A 23127-nucleotide genomic window follows, 5' to 3' on the forward strand; every position below is an offset into this window, starting at 1 on the left:
TGGAACTGATTCAGAGTGCTCAGAACTCTACAGAAGACTCCTGAAGAGTATTTAGCTGTTCTTAGTTTAAACATAGACTGAGAGTACCAACAATTTCTATTGGATGCCAACATTTTCTTGGTAGGTGATACTCTCTGACAGGTGGAGGAAATGGCATCTGGTGAACATTTTAGGAGAGACATTTGATATTCATTGATGGGATTCTTCTCAGTTATCACATCCAATGAAATGTTCAGTTTGACTTGGTGAAGTGTAATATTCCACTGTGAGTCAGGTTGAAAACACATCAGATTACGTGATTTGGGATCCAAATTTCAAGCCTCTCCACATGTCAGCTAACACCCTATGCATTCAAATAACTACTGCAGATAGCTCTCCACAGGACGAGTCTATTTTATGAATTTGTATAGTCTTTCTGAGCTAATTAGTGATCTCTCATGACTAGACCTATCTTCATCACAGAGATATGAGGAAAACTGTGATATTTCTTTTTGTCTTTAAATTAGAGAACTTAAAAAGTTGCCTGCTTAGTGTTACCCAAAAAGGAATAATCTGCTTGCAGCTGAATTTAATTTGTTTATTTGAGAGAGAGAGAGAGAGAGAGAGAGAGAGAGAGAGAGAGAGAGAAAAGGGGGAGTTGAATATCTTAAGACACCAAAAAGCAGAATTTGGCAAGGTCTTATATCTGTGATGTTATTCCCCAAACAGACAAAAATATGTGTTTCCATGATGCAATATCCACAAACACCCATCTAGCAAATCTGAACTGCATTGCCACATCATTAATGCAATCATAAACAAACTGAAAAGGGAAATGTAATTTCAAAATATAATTTGCCGTATCCTGACCATAGCCCACAAAGCATTCAGAAAATATTACTCTCTATGAATACCCCTTTAGAATATAAAATAGAACATATAATTTAATTCCCTCATTGTTTATCAGGAGTTTTCAAATATGAGTGAAGAGTGGAATGAATCAACACGTCTTCTGATATCAGACACAGACTTCTAAAATAAGCCATGCTGCAATTTTAGCAATATACTGAAAAATGAATTATGACAGGACTCACTTTCCAGGACTATCTTCTGCTGATTTCAAAGCAATGGCTTTGGTGTTCAGTGGATTCTTGTAATTGGAATGAAACTTATGTAAGTACAGATAAACACTGCAAGATAGGGGACTGTCTTCACTAAAGTGCTATTGGATGTTGCTGTTGCCAATGATTTGTTATTGACTGTTGAAATCAGCCTCTGGTTATTGGCGAAGAAAGAAAAAAAAGGTTGGATCTCCAGCCCTTCAGTACCAAACCTGACTGCTTCTGATTTATTATCAAGTTCTTTTGATAAAGATTAAATCTGCATACTTCAGCCCAGCAAGACAAAGTGGAACTTTGATCAAATTCATGGGTTTTACAGTCACTCTAGTGAGTCATTCTTTAGGTCAAATGGCTGTTTAACTACATTTATCAGTACATTGTTTTACCATGCCAAGACTTCAATAACACAAAGATTATCGGACAAACATTCTCTCAGCTCTTATTTGATAAGTTTAAGCTTATTAGAGTGAAGATAAAAGAAAGAAAGACTTTGTTATAGACATGTAAAGCCCTTTGAGACTACAAATAGTGATATTCCACTCTAAATAAACTTGTATTATTATTATTATTATTATTATTATTATTATTATTATTATTAATAATAATAATAATAATAATGGTGATGATGATAATATTGTTATTATTATTATTATAGATGAATACCCAGTGATTAATATTAATTGCATGCTCAACTTGGGAGAGGGTGAATTGTAAAATATATGGTGTTTCACATTCAGAAAATTAAGACAAAGTAGTGGTTGCTTTCCAAACAAACACTGTTCGTTTTAGTGGATCTGCCAGAGAGACGTCCTCCCGACTCTGACAGAGCCAGATTTGCTTAGACTTGTTAGTGCATAGGCATGTTAGTACATAAAACAGTTATGTGATTAATGTCTGGGTCAAAACAAATCTTGACCAATCCGTTGGTCCAAAATATTTGCTCAAATCTAAAGTTTTGACAGGGATTTTGAAGGTTATGATTGAATGAAAAGAACTGAGCCTTGTGCCCAGTCTTTCTCTCCAAGGTTTTTCGAGGTGAACAATGAGAAATGCAAGAGTTGCCCTGGGGAGAAGGTCATTGTCACACACACACACACACACACACACACGCACACACATGACCCTCTTACATAACTTTCTCCCGAGATCCCCTCCAATAACACAGTGACAAATTGAGCCTGCCAGTGTTTCATCCATCACTGTTCCCTATCTCATCCCTCTCTGAGTATTTTACCTTACCTGTATAATATTTTCCCTTTCTCATCCCTCCTTTTCTCTTTCTTTCGACTTACCGTTTACTTTTTGGCCCATCTTTCATCCTTCTTTATCTAATATTGCTCTTTCTTATTTCTACGCCTCTATGTTTTTTCAAGTGTTTCCTTTTGTACCTCCCACCCCTTTTGGCTTCTTGTTCAACTTCCCATTCCCCCTACTCCTTCATCTCTATCCTCCCTTTCTGCTCATACCTTCATCTCTTGTTGACCTCAGTGCAGACATCAAAGGATGAGTCCCATCTCTATCATTCTGTCTTCTCTCCTTCACTGATCCTGTTACTGAGCGTGACATGGAGAAAAGCTGACCTTTAGGCAGAGAAAAAAAGAGAGGAAGAGAGAGAGAGTCTTGTGGAGTGACTAATTCACTTTAAAGCAAGGATACAAAACTCACAGTTCTTGAGGGCTGGTTGGTGCAGATTCTCCATCATTCAGTTACCAAAGAGCCAGTCAATTGCACTAATTGTTTAATTAACCACCAGTGATTAGTAAATTGGACCATGTTTGGATTTGAAGAGTCCAATACCTCACAACCCAAGTGCTCTGACTTCACTTGTAGCTTTTTTAGAGCACATACCAGTATTTCTGAAGTTAAGAATGTAAGTGGCTGATAATTTTCATGTACTTTGAAAATATTAGTGATGAAATGACAGACCAAAAATTGTCCGAGAGTAAAATATTAATTTGTTTTCATTTATATTAAATCCAACAGAGAATGATGTCAAAATAACAGGTTTAGGGTGAGTTCTTCAACAAAGATATAGTTCAACAGATTTACCACTTCATTAGCCTCGTGGACACATATCTGTGTGAGGCCTTTGTTTCCACATGTTCTCTGCCATTAGCAGTCACACTGTAAAGAGTAGCTAGGTAAGTTTGAAACCAGCTTAAAAACATGTTTACTGTATTTATCTAGCTAGTTAGCCCAGTCTATGGTCTGAATGTATGTAGTTTAATTAAATGAGGACAAAACAAGTATTATAAAAGGAGAACACTGGGACTGCAGACTAAGCCTGTTCACCAGCCATTTTCAACATCGTTTCATTGGTTCCCAAATTTATTAAGCAAAGAAATGATAATGGTTTTGATTAATGGTTGTTATGACAGAAAGAAAGAACCAATTCAAGAACACTGCATAGTTCGCTAGATAAAAGTATTCATAACAAATGGGTGTGGATCTAATATGTCGTATTACACTTAGAGTAAAGGCTGCCAGTGTCTGTTTTTTACATTTGATCATTAGTTATGCCATTGCTAAACATCCAGAGGAGTTTTAGAGTCTCTCGAAATAAATTGCCCTGTCAGAATTCATTTCTGTGAAATCACACTCCATCTCCAAGCCAGTCCCAAAGTTTTGATAAATTGATTTGGCCATGGTTACCTGAAACAGCGCTAAGTTGTTGTAAGATTCTGGCAGTAATTTACAATTTAATGTAATAAGTTTTGTAATTTTTTTTTATAATTAACATCATCTTTACTGATCCAAAATATATACCCATATACACCATAATATAATTTGTATTATAGAGAATAAAATTACTTCAGTCTGTCGAAAAAGTATGTTGACACAAGATTGTTTTGAGAAAAGATAACCTTTAAGATGTTCTTCAAGCTGAAATCGTGTTATAGAAGTCATCACTACAGTAGCTGGTAATATTTTAGTCATACATGTAAAAATGTGTTAAAGATTTATCCAACACTCTATCATTCTGTAGCCTCCATTAGGGCCTTGTTTAAGTAGTTCAGCTTAACATACAATGAATGGAACTATGGAAAATCTTGAATGTTTCTAAACAGTTTTTTAGAGATGTACAGCAGACAGCAGACAACAAAAGGACAGCTGTGCTTCAAAGGCCTACTAAACTTGAATGTGCATGATCTCCAGCATCAAGATGTCCATATTCCAAATGCCCTGTGACGGAGAATCTTGCATGGAATCCCCTTGACTTTTATGGTGGCATTGTTGCATTGTTTAGTTGTGTCATAAATAAACTGTCACTTCTGTGGCAAAGGCCAAACGGCACACTCTTTACTTTGATTGTGATCCCCTTAATAAAATGCACAAAGAAATAAATCCAAACAGTTTAATACTGTTAGCCATAAACTGAAAGATACATTAGACCAGCTCTAGTTAATTTCAATTGTGCCTCTCCTGTGTGTGTGTGTGTGTGTGTGTGTGTGTATGTCTGCATGCAATGACCTTAAAGATGTTCAGGCACTGACACATAAGAGGTAAAACGTGACACAGACGTGCAGGTTTCACTAAGAAGCCTTTTTAGTAACTGAAGCAGTAAATTTGGAGAATGCTTTCAGTTTGGTTATTCTTGGAAACAAAACAATCATGATGCAAAAGACAGGTAATCAAACCCATCAGCTTTGTCTGTTTGACTTTTAAAACCGCGTAAGCATTTATAACATGTAAATCTCTTTCTTTGTAATCTCTCTCTCTCTCTCTCACTCTCTCTCTCTCTCTCTCCCTCTCTCTCACTCTGTGTGTGTGTGTGTGTGTGTGTGTGTGTGTGTGTTTGCCTGTTGCATTTCCCACAATCATTCATGTTCACATCTTGTAAAATTGTTTTACATTTCAACATATTTGCTCTGGGGAAACATCTCAACACATCAGCCGCATCAAAGCCTGTATCCTACAATCAGTTTTCAGCACTATGGACAGTGACATGTAAACACCTGTCTGCTGTACATTGCGTCTCATAGTGAATCATTTCAAAAATAACTTCAAAGGTCACAAGTGCTCTGAAATTTTCTTCTATAGCCACTGTGAAGAAAATATTCCAGTATCAAAAATGAACCATCTAGAAAGTTTTGTTCCTCACATGTCATTGAGTAGTCATAATGACCATATGCTGTAGAAAATCATCCTAAGTATATGCTTTTGAATGCCAGCCAAGATACCACATTCAGATTATTGTCAGGGAGATTTGATGGCTTTAGTAATGACTGTGGGAAAATGTTTGTCAGTAAATGGGGAAGGCAGACAGGAGGCAGTTTATAATTAGTCTCTTTGAAACTTGGTATATTTAGACATTGCCTGTGTGATGCTGAACATGCAGGATGCAGGCTTGATTTTTTTTTTAAAAAAAAGTTTGCACCTCACAACAAGTAGGTCAACATGGCCAAAAGACAACGTACATTATAAAATTTCGTGCAGCATTTTTATCAAATGTTGACTTCCTTGTTGAAAATGTCACCCATATATATATATATATATATATATATATATATATATATATATATATATATATATAGCACCTAAGATAAACATTGCTGCTTCTTGTTGTTTACTTGGCGAAGAGAGTTTTCAATTATCTGCACACATTTAGCATCCGCCTCTGCCTTGCACAAGTTTCTCTGTCTGTATTTCTATTTCCTTTTGAGCTTTCACATAACATTCAAGCAAGTGTAGGCAATAATTCACATTTATTTAACTATAAAATCCTCACTTGTGGCAGTTCCATGGCTATTTATTCTTTGGTGAACAATGAGAAGATGGTGGCAAAGGACAGCATTTTCCTTTGTCTCCTGGCTTGTGTGTGTGCGTCCTTTCGCCCCTGCTGTGGTCTTGCCCTGCCTTGTCTTTGGATCTCAGGATGCCTGAAGTTGTTTTTAGTAAAGCTGGGATGCCCACAGGCTAAAACAGCAGCAACAGAGAGTCTCCAAATCCAACATTAAAGTCACTTGTCAGTCATACCACCTTAAGAAAGAAAGAAAGAAAGAAAGAAAGAAAGAAAGAAAGAAAGAAAGAAAGAAAAGATTTTCAAGCCAAAATTATGTAGTCCTTAAGATTTAGTGTGTTATAACATTATGTTGTTATGCAGTTGGATTTTAATGAGAAAGATTTTTCCTGCAAACACCTTAATATTTGACAGGAGGATGCATAAGCTCACTCATGATCTGAAGCTGTTTACACTTCCTTAACATTGCTGTGGGAACCGAATCCTGGACTAATGAGAAGCAGTAAAAGAAAGATTCATGGAAACGCTGGAGCAGGCAGATGCTGCTCTGTGTTTGTGTAGCCAACAGGCAGCTTAATGGATGCGACTTGACAGAGACTGGAAATTGTGCGGTCAGCCAAGAAGGAAAATGGAACAGAAAAATGACAACAACTATTTTAGATTAGGAAAGAAGTGTAGGAAAGAGTTTAAGATGATATATCTTTAAAAGTTTTTAAATGCTTGTTGAGGAGCTCAAAAATTCTCTCTTCAAAAGGATTTCAGAGGTCATGGAGTTCTTCTTTCTCTCTTTCTGTTTCTTCATATCTCCATTTTTTCTGTCTCTGTGTCTCTTTCTCTCCTTTCTTAATGTCTCTCCATGTCCCCTGTTACTCTTCATTTTATGTTGTCTGATTTCATACGTCCTTAAAAATTCTTAAATATTTCTTAACAGTCTCTCCTCTCCTTTGTCCATCTTTCACTGTGTGTGGCAGAGTTTTATCTGGTGAAAACAACAGAACTGAAAAAAAAATCGATATACTTAATTAGTGTATGGAGAGGCAGTCTCTACTCCACAGACAGTGAACTGTATTCACTGAGTCTTCCAGAAGGGGAATACATCCAATCTCTGAACTGTATTCTGGACATGCTGTCCCTCACAGCAGGTCAAAGTGCATATGAGGACTGATTTCAGAGCAGTCCATCTCTGATACTTTAACTCTTGTTGAACCGGAATGTGAACAGATGTTTTTTTTTGTTGCTTTCATTTCTTTTTTGTTTTTGAGAGCTTACATTTTGCTCTCCCAAAGATTTCTGTGTTTGACAGGCTGGCACACACAGATATGCATACACATCCTCTTAATGATTATGTTTAAGAATTCCTTTCACACACTGTTACAATATCTTCTCATCCCTCTATCTTTGTATCCATCCATCCATCCATCCATCCATCCCTCTTTATCACCATTGGCATTTGAATTTAGTCTTTTAATATAAATGCTTACAAATTTCAATATCATCTCTGCACTGCTGAAAAATTAACTTTCACATTCAAACATAACCATAAAATAATAAAGAGACAAAATGTCATAATTAACGTATCTAACTATTAACTATCTCTCTGACATTTATACCATTATTCAGACATAACATATTAATGTCCAGTGAAGTGGTTTTTTTCATAATTGTTCTTGTTTCATTTGAAATTCAGTGTCTTTATGCACCACAATAACAGTATATGACAAGGGCCATAACTCATCAATTTAGCAGAAAAGTACAATTCAGATGTATAATTTTTGATGTCTAAGACCTGCTTTTGTTCAAATTATTTGGTAGTTAACTGAATAATTAAAAGGTTCAGCTCAGCAGGCCTTTGTAAAAGACTTTGCAGAACCTTTTCCTCTGGCTTTGCGTTGTATGTGGTTAATTCCTATTGTCCAGCGACCTTCATGGAGGCTTTGTTAAGAAAACTAATCAAGTTACACAGCTGCTTAAAACAGGGCATACAATGCTCCTCTGCTGTCAGTTTTTTTCCTCAGTCACCCTGCTGGTAGTGCACACAAATATACTGCTGCACATCAGAGATGAGAGATAGTCACAAAATAAATAGAACAAAACATCTGGTCAGAGTTTTATTGCTCTGTCTGTACAGGGTCTGCTTTGAAACACTTTTAGAAATATCTGTGATATCACAGATGTTTTCTGTGAGTGGGCATATGTGTCTGAGTTGAGATTATTCATTTCTGTAGCTGTATACTGCACACTACATGTGATATTGCTACATTTTACTTTTAGAGATTTTGCCATTGAATGGACCATCCACAATGTCTGGAAGCATCTCCATGAGATGATTTCCACAAATTTCTCTTTCTCTCTCTGTCATATGTTTGTGTGTGTGTCTCTCTCTCTCCGCCCTCTCTCTCTACCTCTTTCTCTCTCTCTTTCTCTCTCTCTTGCCAGCTTCTCCCTCTATTCAAAGGCACATAATTGCATCATTTTTCAGAGCTTCTCCTCTGTCTGAAGGATGGACTTTCACCATTCATCAAACTAATGGAGGAATAAGAGATTGTAAAAATATAAGCTTTGATCATGTTTTCATTCCTTTCCTATCACTCACCAGAATAACCACATCATCCATGTGTGGATAGATATATCGTTGACTTAATTTCTGTTTGGCTTAGTGACAGTGTTGCCCGTGGTTCGAATTACGGGTGGGATTGGGGTGGTCTGACCCCCCTAATTAAGACTTGGACCCCCCCAAAAGAGGTAAAAAAAAAAAAAACAGTTCAGGGGGGTCAAAAACATTTATATATCCTATGCTATATAGCCCTGGAGAAAAAGTTAACCCCCCCGATTGTCATTGTATAATTCGCATTCTGGTGTTACCTGTAAGTTCCCTTTCACTAATGGAAGTAGGAGATTTTTCAGCAGCACAAATCTCCTTTTGTCCCCTCCACTCATTTTAAATGAGAGTTTTAGTAGTGTTCATAAGCGGATTTAATTATTGTAAAGAAGCCGCTTTAGAGCTCAGGTTGGTATGATAGGATGTTACATAGTTGTGAGCCAGAGTTTGAGGGTGTCTATTGACTTATCAGAGAGGCTGAGATAAATAAGGCTCCGGGTGGCCATAAAGGCATATGCAGGCCACAGCTAAACACATGTAGTCTCTACTTACTGCCACTAAGTGTACAAATTAGGGGAGGTATACTTAGTCTGCTGAGGCTTGGTATTGTAAAAGACAAGCATACACACACAAACACACACAAATGCAATACATTGTATTCGTAAATTCTGCATTGCAAATGTAAAGTACACCTAGACTGGTTGTGAAACAGAAACATATTTTGACAATATGAAATATATTCTCACATAGGCAATGTGCAAATTATATGTACACACTGGAAACACATAATAAGCTCTCACTTTAGGAAGGTAAAATGCATAAATAATGACAATATGAATTATACAGTACATACTCTAGCACTGTAAATTAAACATGCAGACTAGCATCATGACGCACATGTAAAGTTTATGCTTTAATGTGTGTGTGTGTGTGTGTGTGTGTGTGTGTGTCTGTCTGTCTGTCTGTCTGTCTGTCTGTGTTTCTGTGTGTGGAAGCAGTAAGGGATAAACTTTTAATAACCCTCCTTCAACAACACAGAATGCAGTTTTTTAAACTCTCAAGAGCGACTTATGGAGTGAGTTGATCCCCCAAGCGAAAAATATATTAATTAATTTAAAAAAAAGGAACAAACAGTGAGGGGAAGACGAAAAAGTTTTTTGAAGTACCCTCACTGAGGTTTAAGACACTCTGCTCCTGAATGATGCTTTCTGCTTTCTGAGTTGTCTCTATGTGTCTGTGTGTGTGTGAGACTTTATGTACGAAACTGAAGTTGTTGAAGGTTAAAGGTGGGTATTTTTTAAATATTTTTTCCCATGTAATGTATTCATAATATGCAGTTTCTAAACCTTAATAATGCATTTATATTGCATGCCATGTAGCTTTTTATGAACTACTGTAACAATTATCACACATTCCATTACATTACCTCTATTCATTCGTGGTACAACTATTATATATATATATATATATATATATATATATATATATATATATATATAGCGTTTGTGTAGTCACGTTCCTGTAGTCATATGATTGTAACTTCGTGACATCAAGACAAATTAAACAGATGAAGCTTAAAGGATTCCTGTCTTTGAATGCTGAAATGTTAAATCACCTTTGAAACTATTTATTGATTATTCCTGGACTTAAACAGATTCAATACTCCAAATATTCAAGTGCTTTACAGATCACTGGCTGTTGCACCATACAACCAGCGCACATTGATAAAAATCAATCTCAGAATTTGAGCAAATATGACACCTACTTACATGCAAATTGCTGTCTTTGCTTTGTCGGACAGAGACAATTACAGTGATAGGCATTCTTCAAGAGTGTGTCTCTCAGTCATTTTGTCTGGCATTATTCATCCCAGCATCTTCATTTGTGCATCATTCTTTAAAATCATTATTTATCTTCAGTAATTTGTTTCACTCATTGAAGGATATGATTAAAGTCCAGCTGAAGTATAAGCATATTTGAAATTATTCACAACACTTTCTGCCTCTCCAAATTAGGTGTACTTTTAGCTTGTTTGGGCAGCAAATGTGCACTCACAGGTTGAAGTGGGGGGGGGGGGTAGTGTTTTTTAATGCATTATTTCTAGCTAATGGTCCATAATAATGTCTAGTGAAGGGGAAAAAAGTTGTACATGCATCATGTATTCAGACCATTCACTCCTTTCACTGAGTACTAGTGAAGAAGAAAAGAAGATTTCTTTTTTTGAGATTGGTCCCATTTTAACTCATATTTTAGTTCTCATGAGTGTCATTAAGAGTTTATGGTCCATTATGTTAGTCTTGTATATGAATATATGTTGCATCTATATTTATGTTCATTAATGGAGGTTTCTGATATAAAAAAAAAGAAAAGAAAAATGTACAGAGACTATTATTGCCGTACCTCATACAATACTCTTTCACCAAGCATCATTATATGCGCTGTCTTCATATAGCTTGTAAATAACAGACTATGGGTATAATGGCTATTTCTTGTCTTTTACATTATACATAAATATATATATATATATATGTGTGTGTGTGTGTGTGTGTGTGTGTGTGTGTGTGTGTGTGTGTGCGTGTGTGTGTGTCTGTGTGTGTGTTTATGTATGGCATGTTGATCAGTACAACAGAGGATATAACTTTCCATGCTACATTCAATATTCTTACCTCAAAAAACATTTTATTTATCATGGCAGGCTAAGAGTGACCGCCCACTAACAGCAGTCATTGTATTCCACTAATGTACAAAACATACACAAAGCGAGAACTATTTTCTCTCTCTGTGGTCAATAGAGAATCCAAAAGATAAACTGAATGCAGTAAAATTGACTAAATGAACAGGGAAAAAACATTATTTGCCACATTCTCAGGAACTGTTCCTGTTAAACATTGTAACTTTGATACGGAAGAAAAGGCTTTTAAAGACTATGAGAGTTAATGAAAAGTCATGGTGCATGAGTCATCAATGAAATGTAAGGAATGAGATTGTTTATCAGGAAGATGTTGTAATGTGTTTGTAATAGATCATCAGTTTTCTCTGTTTGGAGACTTTGCAGTTGTTAAACATTGTTAAAAAACACCATTCTTCAGTCATTGCACCTAGATAACAACATGGTTGAATGCAAGAACAGTTTCTGTTTATGACATGCTGTTCTAAGAAAACTTGTTCACCTGTGTTAAGTGGTTAGATTCAGCATCTTTTCAGGTATGAATAATAAACTAATGGACTCCTAATGGACTTGCCATAAACATATGATAACATCACAAGACTGACAAGTTTACCACGACCTGTGGCCCCTCTAAGCATAAAATTATGGCATTCATTTTGTGTTGGTCCTGATTGCTCTAATTTCCTAGCTGTGTAATTGAAGGGCTTGTTTAAAGTTCAGGGAGATAAACATAGTTTTTAGGCCCATTTGTGGGAACACTGAAGGCTAATACTTTTTTGAAATCACCATTAAAGTCCACATCAAGTCTAATGTTAATTCCATTTTTTTTTTTGTACCACAGAAGTTTAGTATATGACTGATCTTTACTTCACAGTGTGCAGAGTGCAGTTCTCTTGTGTAAATGTCTTTATGTTTTTATACTCAGCATATGGATCAAATTTAGTGACTGGAATTGCAGGAACGGTGAACGGCATTCAAGCATATAACAACCTCCATATTCTGAGAATCAGCTGAATACTTGATCTGCGGAGTGATTAGCAAACAGAAGGATTCATCAATGGTTTCAGAGTGCAGAAGTGTCCTCAAAGAAAATAAGCAGCTTTTCATTTGATGCACAGATTTATATTTTACATTTATTCATTCCTAGGTCATTTCACAAAACTCTTTTTTTTCTACTAGGTTAATACATAACAAATCAACAAACAGACTTCTTTGAGCAATCAGAGCATCAATTGGCTAAATAAACTAGACCACACATTCTCTTCCCTTGATGTTAAGACTGTCCTTTTGTTCATCTATCATCCACAGAGCTAGCCCAGTGTTGTACATGGTTTTCACACTGTATTTCCATGCAGAAATGTGAGGCAGATGTTGAACATTTTAATGTTTAATGTCAAGCTTGTTTGCCAAGTTTGGAATCCTTCCACTGTCTGGAATATGAACATGCTGGCTGACATTTAAACATATCTACACTGGGATTTCTATTCTGAAGATCACTGGATGGGAAACTAGTTGGACCTTGATGTCAGTGCCTTTCTTGAGAATATGTAATATTGAGATCTCATGGATAGAGTCTTTGCAAATCCCAAATGCCTTGAAAATGCTCATGGCTGTGAAATGAAATGGAGGACTGAGAACCAGACATGTAACAGATCAAAGGGAGAGTGGTCCAACACAGTAAACTCCATAATCCCATAACAGAGAACAACATGGACGTTGACTAGTCATTGTCAGAGCAGACATGGAGTGATACTGGCAGGATGATAAGAGAGTAGGGCTGTAAGTAGTTGCACAAATTTGAATTCGAATCCTCAAATCCCTTTTTCTTATTTGAATACATTTGCACGGATATTAATGAATTTTATGAAATACATATATAGTGATGGAGAAACCCAGGAACACAGGTTCAGAGGTGTGATGTAATCAGCACATCACGTGGAGTGATATGCTAGAGTGACTTAACAAATATGCACTGGATATTTTTCCATTTTTCCATTCCTCTGTAGTTTTCATGTTATTTTGGAAAGACTTTTTTCTGTCTTCTTTTTTCCTCTTTTTTTTTTTTTTTTTTTTTGCTATGAGGCTATTGTTGAGCATCATATTGCTGAGGTGTCCCAATGTTCAGATGACTAATGCCATGATTGAAAATGAAATTGAATGTTTCCAAAGCATCTCAGCAACATCTTGCGAGTGAGCAAACTAAATCCAAGAGATGTAGGACTATTTAACTTGTGTCTGCCTTTCCTGTAGGTCTGTTCTGTCCGGGAAACTTTGCCGGACTTGTGCTGAGGTTATGCCCCTGACAACACAAGCCTATCACAAGACAAAATCACAGCTTCATACCTTTGATTAGAATTCAGAGTCAGGATTCAAAACTTAACGATTTTAACAGTATGTAAAATGACAGCCCGAGTCTCTATGGATAACAATTTAAACAGTTAATATAAATGTAAAATAATAATTTAGATGAAATGTATGCATTATGAAACAAGATCCTTTTCCTGTAACTACGTAGCTTACTGAGACATAATAGAGAGTGTGAGGAATCCATTAGTCCCTGTAATATTAAGTCTCTCTCTTTTCGCAGCAAGTTTCTGGCTCAATAAGGTGATGTGCCCCAGTGATATAAAAACTCATCTCATGCTCCCATTCATTGGGCAATTAAGGTCTATAACCACATGTTAGAGCCCAATCTGCCCTGATTACTTTTAAAGGTTTTAGGAGCTAAAAGTTAATACAATGCACAGTAAACCAGCCATCCACCCACCTATACACACGCGTGCGCACGCACACACACACACACACACACACACACACACACACACACACACATCCCAAAAGCAGTGCCCCCTGTAGATCTCATAAAATGATCTGAGCAAATCATTGTGAGCAGCCAGTCAATAGGCAGCCCTTGCAGGTCCTAGCTAATGATAGAGATTAAATCTCTACCATGACTGTTGTTCAGACAGACTCTAGAGGCAAGTCAAAAGAGCTAAGAGTCACTCAGTTATATCCCCTTCTCTTTAGATGAGAAGAACAAGAGGGGAATTCTCTCATCGGAAGAGATTCCAAACAGTTTCCCCTAAACGGCACCCACACAAAAAAAACTCTGTTACTTGAGACTACAAAAGTTTGCCACCAACATAAGATGATTAAAAGAAGAATTTCTTGCAAGATTCTCTTGAACTGTATGGATAGAGCCTTCTAACAAAGCAAAATGTTGTTCACGAATTCCCACATAAAAGGAATGGAGTTGGTAGGTGGGGTGAGTCTGTGTTTTCTGAATCATTCTCTCCATGGAGACCAGTAGACATTTCACAGTTGTTTTCTTTTTTGCTGATTTATATTAGTGATTAGTAAGCAAGTATTTGATGACTAAAATCAGAAATGTCAGCTTGGGAATACATAGAAATTTAAAACTAGTTTAACTGATGTGCATAATTTTGAAGATGTGCAGTAGTATATGTGTATACAAAGCTTAGAACAAGTTTGTTAGCACACTTTACCCACGCTTTACGAGTATAAAGCATTCCTCCAAAAAAAAACTCCTAAGGAAAATTTTGAATGAAGAAAAATTCTATGTATTCATGTGCCCTAAAAATTGACACCCATTAATGTTTAAACAGCACTAAATGCCACAAAGTGGACACAATTACTTCAATATATGAAATAACGTATCATAACATGATCTAATAAGGCATTTTCTCTTCATTAATTACACTATTTTATGGCTTTTTTTTATCTAGTTTAGCTCTTACATCACTTTTAAGCACCTTACACTGAAGACTATGCTAACTAACACAACACTGTGACACTCTGTAGGCTATAGATACTCTAGACTCTATACTGATGTCACGCTTACTGAACAGGTTGACATCATATTGGAGGGTGAACAGAGGTGAGTGAAGAGTCCAGTTAGAGTCACTGTGTGTTGTTTGTTGTTGTTCAATGGTGTGGAAATCAACATCTGTCCTTAAATATTTGAAAAAAAAGCAAAAAAAAAAAAAAAAACAGCCTCGTAGGCCAGTGTAGGAATATTAATTGCAACTCCTTGTGACTTGAAAGGGTGTATCTTGGGGAACGACTGAATAAATTAGACATTTGTTGTTTATTTTTAAAATTGTCAACCACTGTAGAAAAGTACGAATGGACCAAAATATCTAGTACTAACACCAAAGAAATCTAACCATCAAATGGTTAATGGCTAACTGAACAATTAGTATAGTATTATTATTTTCTTATAAATTATTAGTATAACCATGGTAAAAAGAAAAAAAATCATAGTAAAAAGAAAAAAAAAACACTATATAAACCTCACACTAAGCTTATGAAAGGCATGAAAATTATAAAACCATACGTTTTATATGAGCATTGCTTCTCTGAAAATATGTTTAGAGAAGAACATGGGGTCACTGTAGATGATGTGACAGAGCCAAGTTGATTCTCATATTGTTGTGGCTCTTAATCATCCCACGTTGAGCTTTATGGAAAAGTATAACACAGACTGATATAATGTAATCAAAGGCTTTGCAGAGGAACACAAACTATGACAAAATGTCCGTTGTGGGGTGAGACAGTCAAGTGACCACATGTCCGCCAAAATAATAAAGCAGCTAGGAGCCAGTTTCCAAACAAGAACAAATTATAATGTTGTTAAAAAAAATGTTTCTACCACACATGGTTAATTTAGGCAAGCCCGTTTCCACTGTATTTTGTCCTGACATTGTGCTCTATCTCTATTCCTCCTCTGATTATTTTCCACTACAGACAACAGGGTTGAATGCTGATGTTTGCCTCTCTCAGCTGCGCTACCAGTTTTTCCTGACTACGGTTTGCACAGACAAATTTGATTTAACATTCACTGAGGTAAATTCTGCACCTGTGACAACTTCCAGGCTCTTTTTCCTGCCTCTGCTGACTTTTTTTTCTTTCTTTGTTGTTATTGTGTTTCATCTGTGAGATAAAGTGGAAGAGAATTGATGCGTTGTATAGTTTTTTTTTTGTTTTGTTTTTTCTTTTGGATTTCTGGACACATTTGTTTTGCTCTCTTTTCAGTTAAAGATCCAAAGTTTATTTGTGTGTTTTTCCCTCTGCATTACAAGTTTTGGGTATGAATGTAGAGCTTTGATTAGAGTATTTGACTGGACTATTTAATTGAGGCATTTGAGAACTGAACATTGGTTAGCAGGTCTCTGGGGTGTACTATCAATATCTAGGCTAGAGAAAAAACAATTATGTTAAGTCTAGTCATGGTTGTTCTCATGCTGAGAAGTTTCACCAGACCTGCTAATTGCTCACTATCACATTTCATGATCTTTAGCTAACTCTGTGCTTCCTCAGTGGCAAATGGAATGAACTAGTGCTGCAGCACATTTCACAGGTGCATTGATGAAAAAGACAAAACAAATATTTTCACTTGTACTTCCTTTTTGGGCATGTGACCTTAATGTACGGAGTGGAAATATGTTTGCCATTAATTTTCACAGGATAGTTTACACACTGATTAATTACATGTATGACAAAATATCTTTTTTTCTGAAGACTTTATCCCATTAATCTCTAAGTTTGAAGAAGACAATAACTGGTATATACTTGGTGGCAACACTATGTAGTCTAATCAATGTTTCTTTGATAAGGAACCTTTAAAAATAACTATGAAAAGCTTCAAATGTATGCAGACTGGTATAATTTTGTATTGATAAATTATTTTTTAAATCTTTTTTTCCCACCAAACTTATTTTAGTCTTGAGTCTCTTGGCAAGAACATCAACAAACCAAGCAAGCTCTTATTGTCTCCATTGTACTATAAATTATATTAGTAGTAGTAGCAGTAGAAGTAGTAGTATTATCACTACTACTACTTATTCCTATTTCAGTACTGAAGTGTGTAACTTAGCTCCATTTGGAGGATTCTTGTTGCTCTCTGCCTAGCAGTGGGGTGGATAATACAGAGACAGAGTTAAAGCTGAGGCAGAAATGGACAGGGATATTAATGATCTCGTCTCTTTTCCCCTGGTCACAGACAGTTCTATTAGACCCTCTGTTGCTGTAAGCTACTGCAATTTACAAGCTCACATGCAACACAGTTATTGGAGCTGAGTGCTGAGGTCTCTCGTTTAGCAATATCTCATTGGTGAAATACATATTTTTGTTTATTTTCTACATTGCATGTCTCTGGTGACAAACTTTTGAGAACATTTCATGAGCAAAAGGCACGGTTTTCCAGTGAGTGAAACAAATCAGTAGTTCTTATGCTAAAATTTATTTTAATTACAAAAAAAATTTAATTTTCAACAAATCTTTCTCCTCTGTGTAATAAATATCTAACAAATGGAATATGACCGCAGACTTGGAAGATAGTGTTATTGATTTTAAACAATAATGCCCAACTGCACACCCTCAGACCATAATTAGGCCAACACTCTAATGGAGACAAAGAAGAGAAGGTCAAATATCTTCGTCATAGCAACAGGTAACAGCAGGGGATAGGAAGGGGGAGGTGAGGGGGATTTGTAAGAGATGAATATTTTATGAGGAGCCTCATTAACTGTCGGTTGCTTGGTAGAGTCTGGTGTAAACATGAAATAGGGGAGAGGAAGCTTTTTTTGGATATGGTCTCCTGAGTTTAATACCATAACACAAACTAACTTCATAAAGGGAGAAAAAAAAACAATGCGTTCTGCATCTTTTAAAAGTAAAAACAAGAAAAAACAGATGAAAAAACAAAATTCTACTCTCCAAGTATTAACCTATTTAGCCGCAAAGATTGGGCTTGAATGCAGTTTTCAGTTTGGTGATGAGATGAGTTTGTACGGTATGAATGAGTCTGCTTACAGAAGCTTGATTCATTTTGCCATCATCAGTTTAGATGATGGCAACATACACTTGAGTGATTACTTGATGACCATCTGAATCAGTGTTTTAATCTATTCAGTAATCAACACTTTATTGGTTTCATTTGTTCTTTGCATTAGTTGTGAGTCTGTAAATCTGTTTGGAACACTTAACTGGGATGGAAAGCCAAAGATCAGAGTTACCATAGCAATAGCTTATCTCATTCGACAAGCTCCTGACATGAATGTGATATACAAAGTCTATATCTGTATGTATATGCATGTTTGTGAAAACAGAGAGACTGTTAAATATTCGTTGACCATTTCCTATTTTTTCTCCAGTTTGAAGCTTGAGACATTCTAGAACTGTGCGTGTTTAGAAATAACTTGGTCTGTAAGAACAGTTCCAAATGTGTCATCAAAGTTAACCTGTGTTCTCTTCTCAACCATCTGCTTCAGAAAATAAATTGAATTTGTTATGAATTCAAATGTTTGTTGCACATATTGATGGCAAGAGAAACAGAGAGAGGCAGAGGTAGAGAAAGAGAGATGGAGACTTACTAACAAGGAGGTAGTAGCTGTGAACTGTCCTTCTTTCACTCTCTTTCTCTTTCTCCTATTCCATGCTGTATGAAGCTATGCATAATAAAATACAGGATACATGTAAAAAAATATCACAGTGATATCTGAATATGATGAAATACTGTGCATGTAATTTGCAAAGTTTTTATCTCTTTACAAGCTAGGCAAAGAGGCATGTTATTAATATTTTATAATGTCATCTAAATCTCTGAGAAGAGAGAGAAGATCTGAATTCATGTTTTGTAAGGGAAATAATCTTTTGATTTGTTTGTCTTATGAGAGAGAAACATGGTCTATGTGAGTGCTGTGAGACAGAGGAGATCATGAGAAGAGAAGAAAGGAAAAACTCCCTCTCAAACTTGTCTTTGCCAACAGCATCAACTCTGTCTGATTTCCTCTTACTCTATATGATTGTGTTTAGTTCACTGATATAACAGTAAGCTAACAGTGTATCATTCTCTCTCTCTCTCTCTCTCTCTCTCTCTCTCTCTCTCTGTCTCTGTCTGACTCATGTATTCTCTGATTTACGACATTGCACTCTGTTGCTTTGTTTGCTGTTTTGTTTCACTCCAGTGATGTTTTTACGTTGGGAGACAACATTGCTTCTCAGTGTTCACTCTTGCATCAACTCACCTCAGATATATATTTTCCCTCATTTTCATTACAAAAGAAAACATTGTACAGTCATATAATTCAATATAATAAATCACCACTTGCTTATTCCATCACAGTATGTTTTATTATGTGTTGTTTTGTGGATTTATTTTTACTATTTTAACTGCTTTCTATTAAGCTTCATGGTCACATTTTTATCCTGTCTGTTTTTAAGTAATCAGTTCTACAAATTAAACTCAGTGTCAAAAAATAATTTTGGCATTGTTTCATATTGCAATATTAATGTTAAATATTTGTGATAATACTTGGTGACTTGCTTTCTCTGTTATACTTGTAATGGTCTACTAAACTTGAATGTTCTGGTCAGACTCAACCTGGATAATGGTTCTCCTGCTGTGTGTGTTTGTCTTCTTACTTAAAAAAAAAAAGCCTATTAGTAGAGATTTGGTGCCTTTTATTTTCTTTGACAGCAAAATTTTTAAGATGATAGCACTGGTGTCTCAAAGGATGAATGTAAGGGCATTCGTGAGGACAAGATTTGGATTAGCCAGACTGTGGTCGTGCACTCTTGCACTGTTGCCAAGTTGAGGGTGCTGACTTTGAAACTCAGCTATTATAGCCAATGTTTTACTCAAATACCCACTCGTGTTCACTCATACTGTGGGTCTGAATGTTCACAGTCTTTTTCAGCAACCACAGAATGAGAGACAGTCAGGTGGGTTAATCATAATTTTACACTGACTGTGGTTGAAACCACTGGTTATTGAATTCCATGGGAAAGACTTTTCTGTCAAGCAGATATGGCAAGGAGATGATATTTTTAAACTGAACTTTCATTAAAGGTGTGAATGTGGCTTTTATTATTTATAGATTTTTTGTTACATCTGCAGCAAGTCTCCTGAGAACTGTATTACTAGTTGTTGTTTGTCTGTTTGTTGGTGAGCATGTAGATTTATTTTGTAGTTGTGTCTCATAAAAGTGATTTGGTCTCAGAATACATTTCTGGGGAGTTATGTTTCAAATTCTGATTTTATTATTTTAAAACTACCAAAATCAAAACAAGTGTGGGCATATGCACACAGACACCCACAGAGACACACACACACATACACACAAACATACACACACACCGAGAGAGAGAGAGAGAGAGAGAGAGAGAGCTGTCTTCATATTTTTTCTTGTTTATCTACCCACATACAAACAAAGAAACATGTTTAGACACAGGTGCTTGTATATCCTCTTGGAAATGAAACTCTCTAGTACTTGCCACCTCTGTAAATTGTCCAGTGTCTCCCCTGTACCCAGGTAGTCTCACACTGGCACCACAAGTCTCTGTCCATTTATTGTCTGGCCTGAAGGTGCCAGCTTCTAGACTGCAATACAGACACTTGCTATTATGATACCTTGGCAGGTTGGGTGGGGAGTTGATGGGAACAAAGCTTAGAGCTCTTCTCCCTCCTACTCCCCCTCTTCCTTTCAATCCTCTCTATGTCTCACAGCGTCTGTTTGGGCTGCCTCACAGTCTGTGCTGCCATACAGTGTAAACTGGATTCAACTGGTTTCAACATGATTGCTTTCATTGATTGATGTGGACCGTTATCAGGGGCTGTAGAAGTTGGTTTTACAATAGTGCTTGGTCTGAAGTAAAGAACACCTTAGAGTTCTTAGTATGTAAGGGTTTTTTCTTTATACTGAACAATGTACGATGGATTAGACACTGTAACTAACAACCTTAAGGATCCTAGATAGATAGATAGATAGATAGATAGATAGATAGATAGATAGATAGATAGATAGATAGATAGATAGATAGATAGATAGATAGAGAATACTGTTCTCTTCATAGTAAAAGAGAATTGATCTTCAGCGTTTACAGGGGACATTTTGTATCTTGACTGAAGCAGGCAAAAACTCTCATCTGGAGTACCCCTTTCAATTAGAATCTATCATAGCCTTAAAAGAATTTCAGGGAGTTGTTAAATCCAAAAAGGTAGGTCATTCTCTAAGCCATACAATGGTTGTCACAAATTCAAAGAGGCTGGATACAAGTGCAACCTAACTTTATTACAAAATACAAAAGTCAAAGTCAGAAACAGACAGAGTTCAGTGCACAGTAAACAGGCTACTATGGGCAAAACACAGTATCTGAAATCAGAAAGCAGGCTAGGGTCAAAACACAGGGATGGAGAGGCTGACCAGAACAGGTATGCTGACAGGGCACAGGTGGGCTAACAGGAGACAGGTAGGCTAACAGGAGACAGGCAGGATAACAAGAGACAGGTAGGCTAACAAGAGACAAGTAAGCTAACAAGAGACGTGTAGGCTAACAGGAGACAGGTAGGCTAACAGGGAACAGGTTGGCTAACAGGGAACAGGTAGGCCAACAGGGAACAGGATAAGTTAAACAAGAACAAGGATTAAGCATGGCTCAGTACACTTGGTAAGTGAGAGACAAAGGAGTACGTATATATACTAGTGACTTGAGACAATGAACAGGGACCAGGTGAACATGTTAATCAAATAATGAGCAAACAAGCAGGTGGGTAATGAGTTGACAAAACACAGCTCTGGCCAGGAGAGGTGGATGCAGGGTTATGTCGGTGACACATCACTCATTCAAATGCGATGTTGTTATGACATGCTCTTTAAAACATGTTATTTAATGGAAAACATTTTTTAAGCAAAGAATTAAAACAGGTATCCTAGTTTCACTCAAATCGTGATCTTTATCAGTATATTATGATATATTTAACAGTGTTAAATTTGGCTTCGTCCAAAAATTAGTCAATAGGGCATTGTTCATGACCTTTTGTCTGTTTATTAGCCAATCATTTAGTGTTGAATTGTTCTTACTGGAGAATTCAATTATGTTTCTGGTCAGGCATTCTGAAAGACCGTGTTTTATTCATGTTAATCTGTTTGAGTCAAACTAATCAGTAGGAAATGTTTTCTGATTGTAGTCCTGTGTATCCACAAAATTACACACCTTACAGTCAACCCATGTATCAGCATACTTGATTCACCTAAAATATTCATCAAACCCTTGAAGTCCCTGACAACTGGTAACGTTGTGGTGTTGCATGACAACTGAAATAGTACAAGTCTATGGGTCCCCAGGGATGGCACTTACAAATACTGGTACAGCCTCAGGGTCATTGTGAAGGTTTGGTTATTTCATCCACGAAGCTGCATATTCTAGTCACCACACCAAGAATATCTGTACATAAAGTGTGTGAGACAGAAAGCCGGAAATGAGAGACATTAAAATCAAATCAAAGCCCCTCCAAGGTTAGTCGATCTGTGACGCAGGGACACTGTTCAGCATCACTGATGAATGGAGTGTTTGGACAGAGGGAGGGAAAAAAAATGAATGAAGGTTTCCAAGGCTTATGCAGTGCAGGTTTTATGGGATAATCCATTTGTATTGGACACAGAGGGAGAGAAAAGGCAGATCATTTCAAAGTAATGACTGCAATTTAGTGCAGAAGACAAGCATAGAAGGGGGTAAGTATGACAGATGTGCCACATAAGTGCACGCAGTCCTCGACCACAGCTAATGGACACTCAGTACATACTACTCAGGCTTAAACACATGCAGAGAACATGTGAAACAGAGCTGGAGACACAGAGTGCAGAGTAAAGAAATCATTCTACAGGACCTGGGAAGATGCTTTGTCTGTTAGATTCTTGTTTTCCTGCTTAGTTTTTACATTGTGTTTATTGGTCTGTATTCACCATAATCTTTCATTTCTCTCTCTCTCTCTCTCTTTCTCTCTATCTCTCTTTCTATCTCTATCTCTGTCTGTCTGTCTCGCTTTTCAGGCAGTGGAAACTAATCTGGCATCCAAGGATAGTCACTGGGTATATGCAAATGAGGTAAGCACATAACTCATAAATATCTCTCACACATAATTTTAATATAACATGTAACCTCTGCCAGAACTCAGTCATAATGTTTGCAAGAGCCATCCAATTCCTGAGGTCATGTG

General features: G+C 36.6%; 1 protein-coding gene across 2 annotated transcripts in view; it reads left to right on the forward strand.

Annotated features, from left to right (window-relative positions):
- grid1a (glutamate receptor, ionotropic, delta 1a) overlaps nt 1-23127 on the forward strand; it is a 183455-nt gene that overhangs the window by 121217 nt on the left and 39111 nt on the right. For both annotated transcript variants that reach the window (XM_030786758.1, XM_030786759.1), the window contains one exon: nt 22961-23014. In XM_030786758.1, coding sequence (XP_030642618.1) covers nt 22961-23014 — 54 coding nt within the window. The remainder of the gene's footprint in view (nt 1-22960; nt 23015-23127) is intronic.

The sequence above is a fragment of the Chanos chanos genome, chromosome 10 (assembly GCF_902362185.1).
Source record: "Chanos chanos chromosome 10, fChaCha1.1, whole genome shotgun sequence".
NCBI classification, from domain to species: domain Eukaryota; kingdom Metazoa; phylum Chordata; class Actinopteri; order Gonorynchiformes; family Chanidae; genus Chanos; species Chanos chanos.